The sequence below is a fragment of the Silene latifolia genome, chromosome 5 (assembly GCF_048544455.1).
Source record: "Silene latifolia isolate original U9 population chromosome 5, ASM4854445v1, whole genome shotgun sequence".
Lineage (NCBI taxonomy): Eukaryota > Viridiplantae > Streptophyta > Magnoliopsida > Caryophyllales > Caryophyllaceae > Silene > Silene latifolia.
The window spans coordinates 51,937,441-51,954,108 of record NC_133530.1 but is presented as its reverse complement, the minus strand read 5'-3'; the positions used below and the strand labels follow the sequence as shown (position 1 = coordinate 51,954,108).

Genomic DNA, 16,668 nt, shown 5'->3' with positions numbered 1-16,668 from the left:
TCGTTACTGGGAATAACAACAACATGATTGTTACTTTCAAGGAGGAGATTAAAAACATGTTCGAGATGAGAGATTTGGGGCTTATGAACTATTTTCTTGGGATGGAGGTGTTGGAGTATGTGTCCTCAACAATAGTGCGATCACATGATTTAATATCATAATCAAATCTCATATTAAGAATACGTCAGGGATGATTCATTTATATAGTCAACTGATCAACATTAATCGGTAACGATTGACTTGCTAGAGTTTGACGTTACTGTCGTAGGACGGTGGTGGTCAGTTGATCCCTTAAAGTCATACCTAAAGGATGATGCCCTGATCAGTAAAGTTAATTAGTTGTATATTGATACAAGTTAATTAATTCCTTAAATAAGAACAATTTATATTTATGAGAGAAAATATGTATCTTATTGTAATGTGATTAAATAAGATTCGATTTAGTGGATTAATATGTTAATTCACTAAATTATATTAAGGTTTTATAAATATTTAGAGGTAGAGGTAATTAGTTATTTACATTTACAAGAGTGTTGTAAATTGAACTAACTAGCTATTATGGGACCCATTATATGTTGATATAATGGTAAAATATTACTCAATAAGTTGAGTGAATATATGTTTATTAATTTGTCACATAATTGTTGTATGATCGAATTAATATTTAATTATGTAAGATAATTAAACATAAGACTTATAAGCATTTGTGGGACAAATATTATAAGACAAAAATGGACCCATATAGGTACATGTGTACCGTCCAACATGTGAAGATGATGGAGTTTTTGGTTTTGTCATTTAGTTGTTGGAAAGATGCTCCAACAACTTATGACAATACTTTACTAAAGTCTACTACCTACATATAATTAGATTATTGCATGTGAGATTTGACAAGACCATAAAATGCTCTACTAATAGGCATTTGGACGACACATGCCTTGTATGAGAGCATTTTGTTCTTCTCATTTTTCCACTCAATCTCACATGCAAAAACTCTCTCTTATTCATAGTTTCCTTTCTCTAAAACTTGAGAAGTTTTGATCTAAATTGTTCAATAAAAACTACTAATATTATTAATGTAATATATGAGTATTAGTAGTCATTTTTAAGGTAGACTACTAAATAAATATCTAGCAAATATTATTTAGTAGTGATAGGGCTAATCTTGGGTGCAATCAAGAGGAGGATCTCTACATTGGGATTTTGGAGGATCATCCATTACATTTAAGCTCAAGAACAAATAAGGAAGGTGATCTTATTTATGCCCATTTTTCGAGCAACTTAGCAATGTAAGGGACATTGTTTTTCTTATCAATCTCTTATTCAGTTATGCATGCACTAGATCTAAAGAACACATATTAAAAGGTTAATTAGTTCACTATTAGAAGAGTCTAATAATAGGTATATGAACCTAGCAGGAGGTTCACCAATATCAAGATGGGATCTTTATTTCTTAAGCTAAGTATGCTCACGACACTACAAGAAAAACTAAAACAGGCGACCGAAATTTGGCGACTGATATATTTAGTCGCCAAATTGGCGACTGATTTTCAAATTGGCGACTGAAATCAGTCGCCAATTTGGCGACTGTCTTTTTTAAAAAGGGAATCAAACTTGGCGACCGAGATTTTACATTTGGCGACTGATTTTTGTGTAGTCGCCAATTTGGCGACTGAATTTCAGTCGCCAAAATGAATTTCAGTCGCCAATTTTGTAAGTAGAAACCAGGCTGTCAATTTTTAAAAAGGGAATCAATTTGGCGACCGAGTATTAAAATTTGGCGACGGATATATGTGCAGTCGCCAAATTTGGCAACTGAAATGCAGTCGCCAAATGGCTCTTCAGTCGCCAATTTTTTTTATAGAAAACGGTCAGTCCTCTCTCCTGCTTTACTCTTTCGAAACAAAAAAAAAAAAAAAAAAGAGAGAGGAAGCAGCGGGCGAAAGGCGACGACAACAACCACACAACCACACCACCACTTCCACCACTTCCACCACCGTGACCACCGTTCTCATTGCCTCCATCACTCTCTTTAATTAGGTTAGTTTTTTTTTGTTTAATTTCAGTTTAATTTGTTTAATTTGTTAGATTAATTTGTAGTTAGTTTGATTAATTTGTGGTTAGTTTGTTAGATTTATTTGTAGTTAGTATGTTAGATTAATTTGTAGTTAGATTTAGTTTAATTTGTGTTTGAATTAAAAGGGAATGATTAAGGGGGTTTGTGTTTAGGTTTAGGGTTATGGGTGGGGGTTTGGTCGGCCGTGGGGGAAGGGTGGCGGTGGGGGAAGGGTGGCGGTGGGGGAAGGGTGGCCGTGGGTGGTGGCGGTGGGGGAAGGGTTTAGTATTAGTATTATTATTATTATTAGTATTATTATTATTATTGTTATTATTATTAGTATTAGTATTATTATTAGTATTATTATTGTTATTATTATTATTATTATTATTATTATTATTATTATTATTATTATTATTATTATTATTATTATTATTATTATTATTATTACTACTAATTAAACCGCCTTATTATTATTAATGTTAAGCTAAGTGAAACCGTCCTTTGCATTAATGGAATTAGCTAAGTGGAACCGTCTTTTGGATTAAGAGAAATTATCTATTAGCTAAGTAGAACCTTCTTTAGGACTTGATTTTGATAAATTTAGTTTGATAATTCATGTTATTGATGAATTGAGGTAGAATAACCTTGTTATTTTTGTTTTTCTTTTCTCTTTTCGGGGTTGTCACCACCGCTAGGCACCACCGCACGCTGTGTGTAGTTGTTGCTTCTTGTTTTCTTTTCATTTTTGCTTTTACTTGATTAGGTAACCTCCTCTTACCAGTTACTTTTTAAATTTACTAATTTTAGTTCAAATTATGTTACGGACTTTAGGATAGAAGCCTTTACTATGTGGTTGAATTGGGCTATTGATTGACTTAATTAATTTAGTACTTGATTGTGTTGTTGTTTGATTTGATGTTGACTTAGTACCCGTTCAAGAATTACTCATTAGGAGTAATTCTTGAATAGTCCCCATTTTGGGATCGTCTTTGTCGTTCAAGTCATTTAGGTAGTAAACACGTACTTGTGATTTATTAATGAGGAATGAGTTTGGTGGCGATCCCTTTAATGTTCTCCGAATACATGTATATGTGTATTTGGAGAACGAAGGGAATTGCTTTGCCGAATTTTTTCCTCATTAATAAATTACAAGTGTGTTTGCTAGTGACTTGAAACGTACATTGACGGGTTTAGGTTGGAGTGATAAGGACCCCATTCAAAGATGGATTACTTATTGACAATATTTATATATTGTTTTCATATGTTTATTGTATAATGTGGAGTATAATGTTTAAATTTTGTATTTAATATTATTGTTATTTTTTAAAAATGTTTAAATTTCTTTGGGGTCTTCTTTAGATTAAAATGAAGAGATTGGAACGTTCATGGATGTATGAAGGAAGATTAGACCATTCCAATAAGAAAAGACGTCCTACCGCTAGATTTATAAAGGGTGTTAGCGAGTTTATTGAATTTGCTAAACAACAAGATGAATATGACTTGGTAGACAAAAAACTTAGGTGCCCTTGTGCCAAATGCAAAAACCTGAAATACCAGCTTGACATTGTAGTAGAAGAACATCTCATTATAAACGGGTTTAAGCCAAATTATTACAATTGGATTTCACATGGAGAAGCATATTCTCCAATTCATGAACAAACTCACACCCAACAAATACAAAATGATGAGAACCCATATAGAGAGATGGTTGTTGATGCTATGGATTCCACTATTTTTAATAGTGATGACCATACAACTATTTCCGAAGAACAACCGCCACACCCACAAGCAAAAGCCTTTCTTGACATGTTAAAAGCCTCAGAAAAACCCTTGTATGAAGGAAGCAGAATGACATTGTTACAAGCCGCTTCTAGGCTAATTACCTTGAAATGTGAGTTCAATATGCCATTTGTTGCTGTTGATGGCATTGCCTCGTTCCTTGAGGAATCTTTTCCCGATGATAATATCATGACCCGAAGTTTCTATACTACCAAAAAAGTAGTTAAAGGTCTTGATTTACCGCATGAAAAGATTGATGCATGTCCCGAAGGATGTATGCTATTTTGGAAAGATGATGCTTTGCTTGACAAATGTAAAGATTGTGGGGCGGATAGATATGAGACAAGTGAAGGAGATACAGTTTTGGTGTTGAAAAAAGGCAACGGTAGTAAGAGGGCCAAAAAGAGTAAGAAACCAATAGCATGTAACCAATTGTTTTACTTTCCTCTCGCACCAAGACTTCAAAGAATCTATGCCACCAAAAACATTGCCGAACAAATGAGATGGCACAAAGAAAACCCACGTGCTCCAGGGAAGATGAGTCATCCTAGTGATGGGGAAGAATGGAAACGATTTGATCGATGTATCCCGATTTTGCCAAGGAACCCCGCAATGTACGACTTGGCTTGTGTACGGATGGATTTGATCCTTTCGGTAATTTTGGGAGGAAGTATTCTTGTTGGCCCGTTATGGTCACACCATACAACTTACCACCTTGGTTATGTATGAAAAGACCATTTATCTTCTTGTCACTTATTGTTCCCGGACCAAAAAGCCCGAAACGTAATTTGGATGTTTATTTACAACCATTGGTGGAGGAGTTGAAATATTTGTGGGAAGTTGGGGTGGAAACTTATGATGTGTCTAAAAAACAAAATTTCAACTTAAAGCTTCCCTTTTGTGGACAATAAATGATTTTCCCGCCTATGGTATGCTATCTGGGTGGACTACACAAGGACAAAAAGCATGTCCTTGTTGCATGGAGGAAAGTAAAGCATTTTGGCTTCCCAATAGCAAGAAAATAAGCTGGTTTGATTGTCATAGATGCTTCTTACGAGAGGGAAATCCACATAGGAAGAACAAGAAAGCTTTCACTAAAGGTAAAGAGGTGCTTGATGCCCCTCCGAAACGAGTGCCTGGGGATGAGATATGGAAGACGGTATGTGATTTACCATCCCCTATTGATGGTACCGAGGAAGAATTTAAAGAATTGAAAAAGCAGAAAAACGGTTGGTTTAAAAGAAGCATTCTTTGGGACCTTCCTTATTGGAAGACAATGTTGATAAGACATAATTTGGATGTAATGCACATAGAAAAGAATTTCTTTGAGCAACTAATTGACATGATCATGGATGTAGAAGGTGAAAAATGTGATAGCATTGCTTCTAGAAAAGATTTGCAGAAATTTTGTCATCGTCCCAAATTACACATTCGCGGCGACGGGTCTAAGCCAACATCCATTTTCACTCTCGACAAAGCTAAGAGAAAAGTATTGTGTGAGTGGTTACAAAATTTGAAGTTTCTGATGGGTATGCATCATTTTTAGTCGATGTGTTGATCTTAAGAAGTCAAGTTGCAAGGCTTGAAAAGTCATGATTGTCATGTATTCATGGAGCGATTATTACCCGTTGCTTTGAAACACCTCGTGCCGACAAACGTTTGGAATGCAATTGTTGAGATTAGTCAATTCTTCCGAGATTTATGTGCCTCTTCAATATGTGTTGATGACATGATTAAATCTGGAAGAGCAAATACCACAGATATTGTGTAAGCTTGAAATGATCTTTCCTCCTGCATTTTTAACTCCATGGAGCATCTACCGGTTCATTTGCCATATGAAGCCAAAGTTGGGGGACCCGTCCAATATAGGTGGATGTATCCATTTGAAAGGTAATTAAGATAATCTAGCTACTTTTAAATTAAAATTAATAATAATAACTAATCTATTTATTATATGTTAACTTTATTATTAATAAAACTCATCATTAACTTTTATAGGTTTCTTAATCATTTGAAGAAAAAAATTGGTAATAAAGCTAGGGTGGAAGGTTCTATATGCAATGCTTATTTAACGGAAGAGATTGCAAACTTTTGTTCTCTTTACTTTGAAAAACATATAGAAACCAAAGCAAAAAACTTGAATGTTGAGAAACCGGATGAAGTAGACGGAAGTTTACCCGAATTTTTTCAAACTCAAGATGATGAAGGGTGTTCATCAAAGGGGCAAACACGATATTTGGATGATAAAGAGTATAATCGTGCCCACCTTTACGTGCTATCTAATTGTGACCTCTTGGAGCCATACGAAACACAGTTTGTTAATGATTTCATTCAGAGGAATCCTAATATAAGTAAGGATGATGTTTGGGACAAACATGAGGACCAATTTCCATCATGGTTTCAGAAACATGTAATTGAGTTGAATATTCAAGATGATTTGATAAGAAGTTTGGCTTTTGGTCCTTCAAAAATGGTAAGAACGTGGAATCGATACTCGGTTAATGGGTTTAATTTTCAAACATTCAACCACGGTAAAGGTAAGGCTAGGTGCAATTGGGGGGTTACTATTTCTTCTCTTGATGACAACGAATACTATGGTATAGTTGAAGATATATTTGAAATTAGTTATAGTGGACGTGACCGAGCTTATAAAACTGTCTTATTCAAGGTTGACTGGAAGGATAATTCTGGGGCTGGAATGAGAGTACATGAACAATACAAGCTTGTAGAAGTGAATCGTACTAGAACATACTCTAAGTATGATCCATTTATACTTGCACATCAGGCTCATCAAGTGTATTTTGCTACTTATCCAAGCACAACAAATGATAGAAATCAAAATGCGTGGTGTGCAATCTTTAAGACGAAGGCACGGTCACAAGTTGATACAACTTTTTTCCAAGAAGAAAACGTTTCAAATGAAACGCTTTTGTCTCCACCCGATGAAATCAACTATGAGCATGAGAATAAAGATGGTGAAGACATGGAAGAGGAAGAATTTTATGATGCGGAAGAGAGACTCACGGGGAGGATGAGGCGGAGGAGGAGGAGGAGAGAAGGGAAGAAGAGGAGGAGAGGAGGGGGAAGATGAGGTGAGGAGGAGAAGGGAGGAGGAGAAAAGGAGGAAGGACGAGGGGTTTGGAGATGAAGATGATTATGATGATGATGATGACGATGAGGAAGAGGATGAGAATGAGGACGAGGGGTTTGAAGATGAAGATGATTAAATTGGTATAATTTTGTATTCCTCAAGAGTAAATAATTAAAATTTAGAAGTTCGTATAATTTTCATTTATCATTATTTGTGTTAATTTTTATTTGTATTACTGCGAGATGGTGGAGCGGTCGAGGTAGGAAGCGTGGAGGCGGCTCGGGAGGAGGACAGAGAGTCGCGTCCGGAGCGGGAGGAGGAGTTTGTGCAAGAGGATTCGATGCGGACATGACGGTGACGGTGAGAGACCGACGCTACCGACGAGACACCACGGGTGCCGATACGGTACACTTCGGATCATAAGATGATTCTTGAGCCGGCGGGATTATGGTAAGTTTTATTCTTTATTAGTCTACTATTTTGTTTTTTTTGTATTTTTTTTTTAAAATAATAATTGTTTGTAATTTTACATGTTCAAAATAAATGCAGGTTTATGGACGATTGCGTGGTACGAGGTGTCACGAAAAGCACGAAGACTAATTTCGTGGGTCCAATTCCTACATCGTGGACACAAGCTTCTCAAGCACAAAGAGATGCGTGGTTCAATAACTTTCGGGTATATATTTTCCGTAATTCTTTGTTTTAATAACCAAGGTTATACTTTTATAAATACTAATATGAAATTTTGTCGCTTTTTTTTGTAGCAAGCATATGCTTGGTCACCGTCTCAAGAACGGAATGTCCGTATCAGGTACGAGGAAGTCGGTACTCGACGATATCGGGACGTGATTTGGAAGGTAGTTAGGCGCCCAAAGGAACCAGAGCACATGAAAGGTATTTAATTAACTTGTTTTGTTATTTGTATTAATTAGTATATACTCTCTTATATTATAAATAATATCAGTAACTTATTAGTTATGATTTCATATGTGTAATTGCAGGTGACAAGTATGAAGGCTTAATAAAGCATACCAAAACTCCCGCTTTTGAAAGAAGTCTAAGCAAGCATCCCTCAACAAAAGAGGAGGAAAGGAAGACGCCGTGAACGAGCCTACTCATTTCGCGGGTTCACGATCGTTACGGAATCGTATGTTGGGGGTAAGTTTGTCTATTATTTCACACTTTTTTTTTTTCAATGCAACATGTTTATTTTATGTTAGATTTTTTGTTGATTTTCTAACATGTATGTTTTTTTTTTTTCATTCGAGAGGAAAGAAGAAGTCACAAATGATTGCGACGGTACCAGAACTGTTTCTGGACACGCATTCCAGGGTTGACCACAAAGGGGTTAGAATTTGGACTAAGCCAAAAGACAAGCAATTATATGTAAGTTTCCGTAACACTTAATTTTTGTTAATTTACTCTCTTTTAAAATGTCGTATATAAGGTGGTTACCATATTAACTTACAACCATTTGTTTAATATTGTAGGAAGCATTTGAACAAGAAAAAGCCGCCAATCCAGAAACTCCGGATAATGACATATGGTATAAGTTGGTGGATGGCTTCAAGAAAGGGCAAGTGTATGGTACCGGAAGTTCAACACCGGCTTTCTATGAGAAAACGCGTAGGAGATCGACTTCAACAATTCCCAAAGAACACGTATCAACCGGGAATTATTAGTCAACTTCAAAGTCAAATAAGAGAGCGTGATGAACGTGATGCCAAACGTGATGAAGAACTTGCCAAACGTGATGAAGAATTCCGCCAAATGAAGGAAAGAATGGAAATGTTTGAGACTTGGTGGCAAGGTTGTAACCCCGGACCTAGATCCAATTACGATCCAAATGATCCGCATGGTCCACATGGGGGGAGTGGAGCCGGTGTTGGCTTCCAAGTAAGATGATTGGGAGGTTAGCTTAGCTTGTAAGACTTGAACATTTAGACTTGAACATTTAGAATAGCTTAGCTTGTAAAACTTTCATTTTCAATATATGAAATGAAGTTTGAGAAATTGGGAGGTGTTGGGTTGAAATGTATGGTGTTGTGTGTGTTGAAATGGGATGTATGGTGTTGTGGAACATCGGTTTGTATGCAGGTTGTAAATTTTTGGCTAGCATTGAAAACGAAAAAAACCACCAAAACATACGATGGTTTTGCGATCGATTTGTGATTTGGCGGCGAAATTGATCGCCAAATTGGCGACTGATTCAAGGTAGTCGCCAATTTGGCGACTGAATAGCAGTCGCCATATCACAAATCAGTCGCCAAATTGCCTCAGTGAAACTGGCTACGTCACCCAAAAATGGCGACTGATTTAGAAATTGGCGACTGCAATTCAGTCGCCATTTTGGCGACTACCTTGTCATCAGTCGCCAAATTGGCGACTACCCTTTCAGTCGCCATTTTTGGTATTTGGCGACTGATTTAGCAGTCGCCAAATTTGGCGACCGACTTTAGTCGCCAAAGCTAGAAAAGGCGACTAAGGTCCGCGATCGCGTTTAGCGGCGATTTGATCGCCAAATTGATTTTGCGACGATTTGATCGCCAAAATCAGATCGCTGTTTAATTCTTTTTGTAGTGCGATATTCTTAAAAAATTCAAGATGCACCATTGCAAACCAGTAGCGACACCACTGGCCATTAATGATCATATATCCAAATCTGATGTCAACCAGAAGTCAGATACAAGGCTATACAGAAGCATTGTGGGTAGTTTGCTTTACCTCACAACAACTAGACCATATTTGATGTTTGCTGCAAGCCTACTATCAAGCTTTATGACTGAACCAAGTGACATTAATACGAGAATAGCGAAAAGAATCCTGAGATATCTAAGGGGAACTTCAAATTTTGGAGTTATGTTTGAATCCAGTGTAGAGCCAAAATTGACAACCTATTCTGACATCGATTGGGCCGGTACAATTGACGACATGAAAAGCACTTCTGGCTATGCTTTCACACTTGGTTTCGGGATTTTCTCATGGATGTCTAAGAAACAAGGTGTTGTGACTCAATCTACGGCTGAAGCAGAGTATGTAGCAGCAAGCGCTACAGTTAATCAGACTATTTGGCTAAGAAAGATACTTGCCGATATGGGTCACACACAAGAAAATTCAACCGAGGTTCTAGTAGATAGCAAATCAGCAATCACTATTTCTTAGAATCCAGTTTGTCACAGCAAAACGAAGCATATGAAGATCAAATTTTATGCCATTCGATATGCAGATCAAGAGAAAAAGGTCAAGCTTGTCTATTGTCCTACCGAGTATCAACTTCCAGATATCTTTACTAAAGCTCTACCAAGAAACGGATTTGAGTTTTTAAGATTCAAGCTCGGAGTTGTGGACAAAAGTCTCAAGGAGAAGTGTTAAAATAATGAGACTTTTCTAGATTCATTTAGGTTCATGCACTTGCTTAATACCATGAATCTAGATTATTTATACATAGTGTATGTACTATGTATATAGATCATTCATGAATCATGCATAATGTATGTACTATGAATTTAGATCATTCATGCATATATATGTACTATGAATCTAGATGATTCATGCATACATCCTAGAATATGAAAATGATCCTAGAATATGAAAGGGTCCGTATCACCTATAAATACCATGTAATACCCCGTATTTTATAATTATATATTTTATATTGTTTGTACGAGTTATGTATGAGACAGAATAAAATAATAATAATAATAATAATAATAATAATAATAATAATAATAATAATAATAATAATAATAATAATAATAATAATAATAATAATAATAATAATGGGTGGTGGGGTTCGTCCTATTGCTGTCGGTACGGTCTGGAGACGGCTTGTCTCTAAGGTTGGTGCTTCTATGGTTGGCCCGTCTTTATCTTCTTATTTTGATGGGCTTCAGTTCGGGGTGGGTGTGTCCGGTGGAGGAGAGGCTATCTTGCATGCCTTGAACCGGCTCATTGAGGCTCGGGGGAACAGTGGGGGGCTTTCTATGTTGTCTTTGGTTGATTTCCAGAATGCGTTCAACCTTGTTGACCGTTCGACCATGCTTCAGGAGGTCCGCCGTCGGTGCCCGGCTCTCTCCCGTTGGGTGGAGTTTTGTTATTCCAGCCCGGCCCGCCTTTTTTATGGGGAGCACTGCTTGTGGTCTTGTCAGGGTGTTCAGCAGGGTGATCCATTGGGGCCTTTGCTTTTCGCGTTGGTTTTGCATCCCTTGGTTTGCAAGATCCGGGACACTTTTGACCTCACTTTGCAGGCATGGTACTTAGATGATGGCACCATTGTGGGAGATACTTTGGAGGTGGGGAAGGTGTTGGACTTGATTAGGTTGGATGGCCCTCGTTTTGGTTTACACCTAAATGTCTCCAAGACGGAGGTCTTTTGGCCTGTTGAGGATCCACGGAGCCGGCTTCCGGGGGTTTTCCCTACTTCTATTTCTCGGCCATTGCGCGGTGTTACAGTATTGGGAGGACCTGTCAGTACTTGTCCTGGTTTTAGCAGTGAGATTGTGGCGACGAGAGTTACTAAGACCATTGAGCTGATGGACTTGGTTGCGAGGATTGAGGACCCGCAGTGTGAGTTGCTTCTTCTTCGAGCTTGTACTGGTATATCTAAGCTCTACTTCTCTCTTCGTACTTGCTCCCCTAGTGTTTTTGGGTCTGTCCATCTTCCTTTTGACGCCGCTCTCTGCGTTCTAGCTTGAACGTATTGTCACCGCGTCGGGGCGGGTTTGGGGATTGGCAGTGGCGCCTTGCTACATTCCCTTTTCATCTTGGTGGCCTTGGTGTTTATGCGGCCGGAGATGTTTTGTTTTATGCTTTTATTGCGTCCCGCTTGCGATCTGTTGGTTTGCGAGCTAAGCTCCTCGCCCTTCCCGTGTTGTAGGCTGGCCGGCCTGCTTTTGATGATGCCGCACAGTGTTTATCTGCGACTACGAGGTTCGATATATTAGGTCACCCTAGTGAAATTGCTGCCCCCAAACTTATGAAGAAATTGGCGGACATTTATTTCACGACGGTTGCCTCTTGCCTCGAGTCTGTTTTTCTTTGACACCTCGCCGATAGCTCTATGGCGGTCTCGGCGGGGTTCTCACTCCTCGATTGGTTACGTGCGGTTCCTATCACGGGGTTGGGGCGGAGACTATGAACGGGAGGACTTACCGTAGTGTCTTTGGGGTATCGTCCAGGTGTTCCGTTATTCTCGGTATCTAGGCCCCGTTCGCTTGCTCTCGGGTTTTTCTTTGGGGATGTTTTTGGGGACCACGCTGTTTCTTGTCTTTGGCTGTGGGCGTTAAACATCGGCATAACCTTGTCCGGGACACTCTCTTCGACATCCGCTATAGATCCGGTATTTCGCGGGAAGGAGGTTGATATCGGTTTGGTTGATGGGCATGGTGGCTCTCTTCGTCCTGCGGATTTATTGCTTTATTCTTGGGACGGGGGCGTGATGTGTGCGTCGACCGACGGTTCTTCACCTTTGACTCGGTGGGTTGGCGATTTTGTGCTCGGGCGGGTTGTCGCCGATCTTTTCAAATGTAAAGTGTGCTAAGTATGAGGATTTGTGCGCGGTAGCGGGTTATGGTTTCCTACCTTTCTCTTTCTCTTCGCTTGGGGAGTTGAGTTCGGATGCTGTTGCCTTGCTCAAGCGGATCCAGAAATTCTCGGTATCTCAGGATGCTGGGGCTCGGGTAGCTGCTTACATTTTTACTCGTATTAGCTTTACTATTGCTAAGGGTGTGGGAGCCCAGATTGTCTCTCGGCTCCCCACCAATTTCATGTAAACCTTTTATTTTTTATTATAATGAAAGCTGCGCGCATAATAATAATAAATAATAATAATAATAATAATAATAATAATAATAAGTGTGCCTGGCCGGGTTGTTGCTGATGCTGCGCAGCGTAAGTGTGCTAAGTACGGGGATTTGTGCGCGGCAGCGGGTTATGGTTTCCTTCCCTTCTCTTTCTCTTCACTTGGAGAGCTGAGTTCGGATGTTGTTGCCTTGCTCAAGCGGATCCAGAAATTCACGGTATCTCAGGATGCGGGAGCTCGGGTGGCCGCTTACATTTTTACTAGACTTAGCTTTGCTGTTGCTAAGGGTGTGGGAGTCCAGATTGTCTTTCGGTTCCCCACCAACTTTATGTAAACTTTTAATTTTATTTTAATGAAAGCTGCGCGCATCGTTCTATAAAATAATAATAATAATAATAATAATAAGATGGTAATGATAATAATAATAATAATTATAAGTTGTAATGATAATAATAATACGTAATACAATACACTTGCATATATATGTATACTACCTTATATAATCTACCCTACCATTATCCACCCACCTTATCCTAGCACAATCTCAACACAATCTCCACCCATCATTTTAAAGAGAGAAAGGGAGAGAAAAGGAAGAGAATAAAGATCATCTTTTGCCCCTCCGCCTGGAGATCGTAAGGTAAGACCGTCTTAAACTAGTTTATATATTATTTAATTTATACCATTAACCCGCCTCGACCTTGACCGACCTTGACCCGTCATTGACCACCACTCGGATCACCATTGACCGTGGATCCAAGGGTTGACCGTGGATTTTTAGAGTATTGTTGTTGTCATTGTGTGATCGTCTTAAGATGGATTTTTACCTTGGTTTTGGTGGCCTACTTGGGGAGATCTTGAGTGGTCCTTGTCGTGGGTTGAGTGGGGGTTGTAGTGGTGGTCATGGGTGGTGGATTGGGTGGCGTTAGGTGGTCGTAAATGGGTGTCAAAGGGGGTTATACGGTTTGATTGTTTGGTTGTTGTTACTGTTGTTGTTGTTGTTGTTGTTGTTGTTGTTGTTGTTGTTGTTGTTGTTGTTGTTGTTGTTGTTGTTGTTGTTGTTGTTGTTGTTGTTGTTGTTGTTGTTGTTGTTGTTGTTGTTGTTGTTGTTGTTGTTGTTGTTGTTGTTGTTGTTGTTGTTGTTGTTGTTGTTGTTGTTGTTGTTGTTGTTGTTGTTGTTGTTGTTGTTGTTGTTGTTGTTGTTGTTGTTGTTGTTGTTGTTGTTGTTGTTGTTGTTGTTGTTGTTGTTGTTGTTGTTGTTGTTGTTGTTGTTGTTGTTGTTGTTGTTGTTGTTGTTGTTGTTGTTGTTGTTGTTGTTGTTGTTGTTGTTGTTGTTGTTGTTGTTGTTGTTGTTGTTGTTGTTGTTGTTGTTGTTGTTGTTGTTGTTGTTGTTGTTGTTGTTGTTGTTGTTGTTGTTGTTGTTGTTGTTGTTGTTGTTGTTGTTGTTGTTGTTGTTGTTGTTGTTGTTGTTGTTGTTGTTGTTGTTGTTGTTGTTGTTGTTGTTGTTGTTGTTGTTGTTGTTGTTGTTGTTGTTGTTGTTGTTGTTGTTGTTGTTGTTGTTGTTGTTGTTGTTGTTGTTGTTGTTGTTGTTGTTGTGTTTTGGAGCGGTGATGGCCGTGGTTGGTGACAAGGCTGGCGGCTTGGTCTACCGTGGTCAGGGGGGCCACGATGGTGGCTGGTGGTGGTTGTATTGGTTGGTGGTTGGGCTCAGCTAGGTGGAGGTTGTCGTTAATATGGGCGGCTGACCACCGTGGTAGGGGTGGAGAGGAGATGGTCCATGATGGTGGTGGACTAGGATGACCGTGGTTGAGGGTGTTGAAGGAGGGCGGTCTCCGCGGCTAAGCACACAGTTTAAATCGTGTCAAACTTTAAGACGGGTTTTTAATTATTATATAGTGGGTCGTGGGTCGGGTTTTGATCCATGTTTAGCGGGGGATGTGAGCTGGGATTTGAATTTAATTATATTAAATTATATAAGGGTTAATTATAATTTAATAAGATTAGTTAGTAATTAAATGTATTTAATTATTCATTTAGGTGACGGTTTTGTGGAAGATTATTATTATTCGGATTGCTTTCGGAGTATGCTAAAAGGTAGGTTTATCCTACTCAGTTTTGATATTTTGTTTATTTGTTAAATGAGTCATTTGTCATTAATTGCATTGAATGAGTCGTATTGCATATCGTATTTGGGATGTGTATCATGATGAGTCGGTAATTAGCATATTGTGTGGTATCTTACATTTATGGTGTTTATCATGTATATTGGAGGATATGACGGTTTGTGTTGTTTACTTGTTGTTGAGGAGACGTGAGGCGGTTGGGAGACCGTCTCACGCTCGGGTCGCCTCTTGGAGCTTCCCACTCCAAGAGAGATGTGCATATTAATGACTTGAGTACGGATGGACTCGTGTAGTTGAGAGACGACGTCTGGCAGAGGACCCGGTTGGCTTCCGGGCCCAGTACGTCTGAGCGTGTCTCGGTACCTGTTTTTGAGTTGTGGTGTCGTGGGCGTGTCCCTGGTACTGGTGGTTGTGGGTACGTTTGGGCGTGTCCCGGTATCAGCGTGGTGGTTGTTTGATAGCGTGTCATTCATATCATAGTCATGTTGCATATTCACACACTTGTGTCATGTCACACTTTATTTATTGAAACCGACGTTTGCGTGTCTGTGTAATTATCACCTATTTCCGGGGTGGCCTGTGTCGATCCATATGATATTTCCGATCATATGGGGAGCAGGTTAAGTACAGGTTATCTTTCGTAGCACGTGGGAGACGGGACGAGCCTTGATGACATCCGAGTCGAGTATAGTTCATTAGAAGAGTAGAGCTGTCACGAGTTGTACTTTTATCATTTGTTTACGTTTATGTAATAACTAAACTTGTTATTTATTTTAAGAGTTTTTTAATTGTAATTCCGATTTCACTGCCTCAGGAAACCGAGACGTTAACATCTCCCAATTATCTTAGCCGGGTAAGAAGGGGGTATTACATACCATGTAATCCCAAGGCATTGTAATCAATTAACATATAAATAGAATCAATCCATATCAATCAAATCAAACTATTTCAATCACAAACTATTTCTTTCTCTCAAACTTATTTCTCTCCACTTTTCCCACATAAACTATCCCAAATTCCGACACTCCCAAACCATAGCCAGTTAATCACCGGTCTTGCCCCTCACATGTACCAAAAATAAAAATAAAATAAGGTTACTATACTTTGTATATTTATATTGTATTCTTGATTGGCCTCGCTTCCTAAATTTCCCGTCCATGTTTAGATTTTTTTTTTAGCTTTTTTCTAGGTTTAAATCCTTAGAAATTTAGAATCAAGGAGTTCGCAAATCGTAATACAAGCTCATAGAAAAGATCCTCTTCAAGCTCATTGCCTTATATCCCAATTACTTGTGAACTTTGTACCTTCCTACCAAATTAACCATCTCAACCAAAAGCTTAAGCTGATGATTGGATTCCCCAAATCAGGCGACGACATTCATATCCGACATTCAAACTTAAGTTGATTCAATTCTTAATAATAACGTAATTAATTACAGATTTATAGCGGTGAAATCCCTAAGTTGATAGGGAAACAGCAAAATGTACTTGTCAAAATTCAAGTGTATCCCAGAAGTTGTTACATTTTACCGCAAGGAACCTTTTCGTATGATGAACATAGTCACAACTCACAAGTGCGCTCACAAGTACACGCTTCGTCTACATATATCTTGGACGATGATATTCGGGTTAAGTTACATTTCCTCACTTTCTTCATACAACTTTAAATTTCTTCGAATTTGTATGCATGCCGATCACGTCACACAACCCTTCTTATATATACAATGTTGTCAAATTATATTAGAGAATCGATTGAATAGATCATCGTATTACAATCTTCAAAAACGAAGAATTAATTAGCATTTAGCATTAGTATT

The 16,668-nt window shown here is 38.6% G+C and overlaps 1 protein-coding gene and 1 long non-coding RNA gene across 2 annotated transcripts; both read left to right on the top strand.

Moving 5' to 3' along the window:
- Positions 1-7,484: 7,484 nt before the first annotated feature.
- On the top strand, positions 7,485-7,976 carry LOC141656107 (uncharacterized). The gene is made up of 3 exons (XR_012548344.1): positions 7,485-7,605; positions 7,694-7,823; positions 7,931-7,976. It is a non-coding gene; the product is annotated as an uncharacterized LOC141656107 (long non-coding RNA).
- Positions 7,977-9,533: 1,557 nt separating this feature from the next.
- On the top strand, positions 9,534-10,091 carry LOC141655363 (secreted RxLR effector protein 161-like). Its single transcript, XM_074462448.1, has one exon. It carries the CDS (start codon positions 9,534-9,536, stop codon positions 10,089-10,091), a length of 558 nt encoding a protein of 185 aa, XP_074318549.1.
- Positions 10,092-16,668: the final 6,577 nt, after the last annotated feature.